The sequence below is a fragment of the Colobus angolensis genome, unplaced genomic scaffold, assembly GCF_000951035.1.
Source record: "Colobus angolensis palliatus isolate OR3802 unplaced genomic scaffold, Cang.pa_1.0 Scaffold128, whole genome shotgun sequence".
In the NCBI taxonomy this organism is placed as follows: Eukaryota; Metazoa; Chordata; class Mammalia; order Primates; family Cercopithecidae; genus Colobus; species Colobus angolensis.
The window spans coordinates 1,319,200-1,322,881 of NW_012114030.1; the positions used below are offsets into that span (position 1 = coordinate 1,319,200).

Sequence of the window (3,682 nt, forward strand, 5' to 3'; positions counted from 1 at the left end):
TCCAGGCCAGATGCAATCATTCACCTTAAATCCGAGGGAGACACTGAGCACAGTGGCTCATGCCTGTGATCCCAGCACTTTGGGAGGCCAAGGCAGGAGGATCACTTGAGCTCAGGAGTTCAAGACCAGCCTGGACAACACAGTGAGACCCCCATCTCTCCAAAAAATAAAACATTAGCCGGACATGGGGGCGTGCGTCTGTAGTCTCAGCTATGCAGGAAGCTGAGCTAGGAGGGTCACTTGAGCCCAGGAGTTCAAGGCTGCACTGAGGCATGATTGCATTACCGCATTCCAGCCTGGGTGACAGAGTGAGACCTCATTTCCAAAAAAGAAAAAACAGGCCAGGTGCAGTGGCTCACCCCTGTAATCCCAGCACTTTGGGAGGCCGAGGCGGGTGGGATCACCTGAGGTCAGGAGTTTGAGACCAGCCTGGCCAACATGCTGAAACCCATCTCTACTAAAAATATAAAAATTAGCTGGGTGTGGCAGTGGGGGTCTGTAATCCCAGCTACTCAGGAGGCTGAGGCAAGAGAATTGCTTGAACCCAGGCGGTAGAGGTTGCAGTGAGCCAAGATCGCGCCACTGCACTCCAGCCGGGGTGACAGAGGGAGACCCCCATTTAAAAAAAAAAAAAAATTCTAAAACTACATGAAATGAGACTGGGAAAGGAGTGAATCGTGGAGGAAAGCCAGGGTGAAATTCCCAAAATAGGGGAAATGGATCCCGGTCAAATAAAGGCAATAGATGCTCACCATGCCCTTGCTCCACAAGATAAGGTTCACAGACCAGCAGTATCAGAATCACACGGGAGCGGCTCAGAAATGCAAAGTCTCAGGGCACGTCCTAGGCGAACTGAGTCAGAACCCGCCCCACAGTAAAGTCTGCCGGTGAGTCACCTACCCATCAAAGTCTCAAAAGTGCTGTGCTGCATATTAACTTTTTCAGTTGCTTAGACGATTTTTTAAGTTCTGTTTTATTGAGAACCACAAAAGGTAAGAACTAAGAGAGTCCTCCTAGGTCATCAGGTCCTATCCCTTGGTCTACGGATGGCGAAACCATTGTCACAGCCAGCAGCTGCCACGTCCTGGGACTGTCTCATGGGGCAATGTGTCCTGAGCCTCAGCAGTGCCAGCCCAGGTCAGAAGGCCTCATTCAGAAGGGGGGTGTCCCAGCCACTGTCTGCTGTCACTCACAGCACCTGGCTGAGCCCCCATGAAGGATGGAGACCCACAGACACACACACAGACAGAGACACACACACAGACATCTCCAAATCTCTGATTCAGACTTGCACACGGGCACACACAGATGCACGCTCAACACAGACAGCCGCAGGCCTTTATTCTATTACACAGAGTAGGGCTGGGGCCAGGGCAGGTCATTGTTGTCAGGCTGCGTCAGAAGGTGCAGAGCGTTCGGGGGACACAGGCCGAACCGCAAAGTGGTAATAAGTTACGGGGGGATTTCTCAGGCTGTTGTCAGGCTGGAGCAAGGGCAGGATGCCATGTGAGGACCCCAGAGCCACTTCCAGCTGTCCAGCTCCAGCCGTCCCAGACAAGCTTGGTTCCAGGACAGACTTGGCCTCCACTGAAACACACCAGGGCAGGGAGGGATACGGATCAGGAGACTGATGGGGATCTGCAGGTACCCAGAGACAGAGGGACAAGCCGGAGGTAGGGTTGGGCAGGGGTCCTAGAGGGAGGGAATAGAGCCTGCGGGCCCAGGGCAGGGTGGGGACAGGGCAGGCCTCTCACCCAGGCCCTCAGTTCAGCTCCTGCAGATTCTCGTAATCTGGAGCCCCCTCTTCCTCCACTTCCTCCGCCTTCTGGGAACTCAAGGCAGCTGTAGGGGAGGGGAGGTTGGTCTCCAGCTTGCAAGCTGTCCCCGCAAGCCCAAGGCAGCTACCCCAGCTCCTGCCCCTCCCACAGCACACACCAGGCTCAGTCTTAGCCGCTCCAGGATGCAGCTCCTGGGACACATTCACATACTCCCGGCTGCCATCTGTGGAGACAGACCAGAAGGAGGGGCAGCCATGCAAAGGGGTCAGGAGGGCAAGAGAGCAGGGGGAGGCCCAGACAGAGGGGGCAGAGGGTGTGGGCAGTCCCAGGGTGGGGTCTGCTCACACTGAGAGCATGGTGGGGCGGCGGGGTGCAGGGGCAGGCACCGAGGAGCACCGGTCACTCACCTAGAGATGCTTCTGCGCTCTCCCCGCTCTCCGGAACGTTCACGTAATCATCAATGGACTCCACTGTGGGAAAGCCAGCCCCACCTCAGCACTGTGACCAGAGAGACCCTTGGCCACAGGTTCCCAGAGAACCCCCAACCTCAGTCATGCAGAGCTCCCCAACGGTAGACCCCAGAGGCTCCCCACACGGCCACCCCCATTAGCCCCACAGAATGGAGAGAGGGCACTCCAGGCTGCCAAGGATGGTGATGGTGATGGTGGCCTAGCCAAGGGCGAGGGCTGTGGAGAGCGGGGGAGGAGGTCCATTTGACTGGGACTGAGGAGGGTTCACGAAGGGTCAGGCCCCAGCACAGCCCCTAGGCTGGGGAACAGGGACGGAGTGCGGCTCAGAGCAGTAGGAGTTTGGTGGTGTGTGTGGAGCGGACATGACACACTTGGCCCAGCAGGAACCTCCTCCTCCCTGATGACCCCCATCCCCGCCCGCCCCCTGCCAGCCACTGCCTGTGTCCCACTCCCATGTCAGCCCCTCATGGCGCCTGTCACCATCCATGTTATTTGGGGGTTTTTTGTTTGTTTTTGTTTTTCTTGAGACAGGGTCTCGCTCTGTTGCCCAGGCTGGAATGCAGTGGTGTAATCTCGGCTCACCACAACCTTGACCTCCCGGACTCAGATGATCTTCCCACCTCAGCTCCTACCAGGCTAGGCTAAATTTTGGATTTTTTGTAGAGACAGGGTCTCCTTATGCTGCCCAGGCTGGTCTTGAACTCCTGGGTTCAAGTGACCCATCCGCCTCAGCCTCCCAAAGTCCTGGGATCACAGGTATCGGCTACCATGCCTGGTTATTTGGGTCTTTTATTTTATTTATTTGTTTGTTTTTGAGATGGAGTCTCCCTCTGTCACCCAGAGGGCTGGAGGGCAGTGGTGTGATCTTGGCTCACTGCAACCTCTGCCTCCCGGTTCAAGCAATTCTCCTGCCTCAGCCTCCTGAGTAGCTGGGATTACAGGTGCCCGCCACCACGCCCTGCTAATTTTGGTATTTTTAGTAGAGACGGGGTTTCACCATGTTGGCCAGGTCGGTCTTAAACTCCTGACCTCAGGTGATCCACCCACCTCCCAAAATGCTGGGATTACAGGCGTGAGCCACCACGCCCAGCCTATTTGGTTCTTTTATGTGTTTCATGTTTGTTTTTGAAGACCGCCCCGGTTCAATCCCAGCTCCAGTACTAACCAACCACATAACCTCAGCCAAGGGACCTTACCTCTCTATGCCCTAGTTTTCTCCTCTGTAAAATAGGGCCTGTGACACAACAGTGCTGTTAAACAGATAAACCCTGCATCACACAAAGGGGGACAACTGGAGCACAGGAGGGCGAGGGCAGACCCGGGAGCTCCAGGGCGGTGAGGTTAGTGAGTGAACACATGTCAGACTCTTAGCAAGGCATGCAGGAGGCCCTCGGTGAATCTTAGCTATTTTATATCTTTTTTTTTTTTTTTTTT

The 3,682-nt window shown here is 55.4% G+C and overlaps 1 protein-coding gene across 1 annotated transcript in view; it reads right to left on the reverse strand.

Moving 5' to 3' along the window:
- Window positions 1-957: 957 nt before the first annotated feature.
- LAT (linker for activation of T cells) overlaps window positions 958-3,682 on the reverse strand; it is a 6,371-nt gene continuing 3,646 nt past the window's right edge. The window contains exons 10-13 of the mRNA XM_011933465.1: window positions 2,186-2,248; window positions 1,936-2,001; window positions 1,755-1,842; window positions 958-1,587 (exon numbers count right to left, since the gene is read on the reverse strand). Of these exons, the coding sequence (XP_011788855.1) occupies window positions 1,763-1,842; window positions 1,936-2,001; window positions 2,186-2,248 (209 nt within the window). The 3' untranslated portion in view covers window positions 958-1,587; window positions 1,755-1,762. The remainder of the gene's footprint in view (window positions 1,588-1,754; window positions 1,843-1,935; window positions 2,002-2,185; window positions 2,249-3,682) is intronic.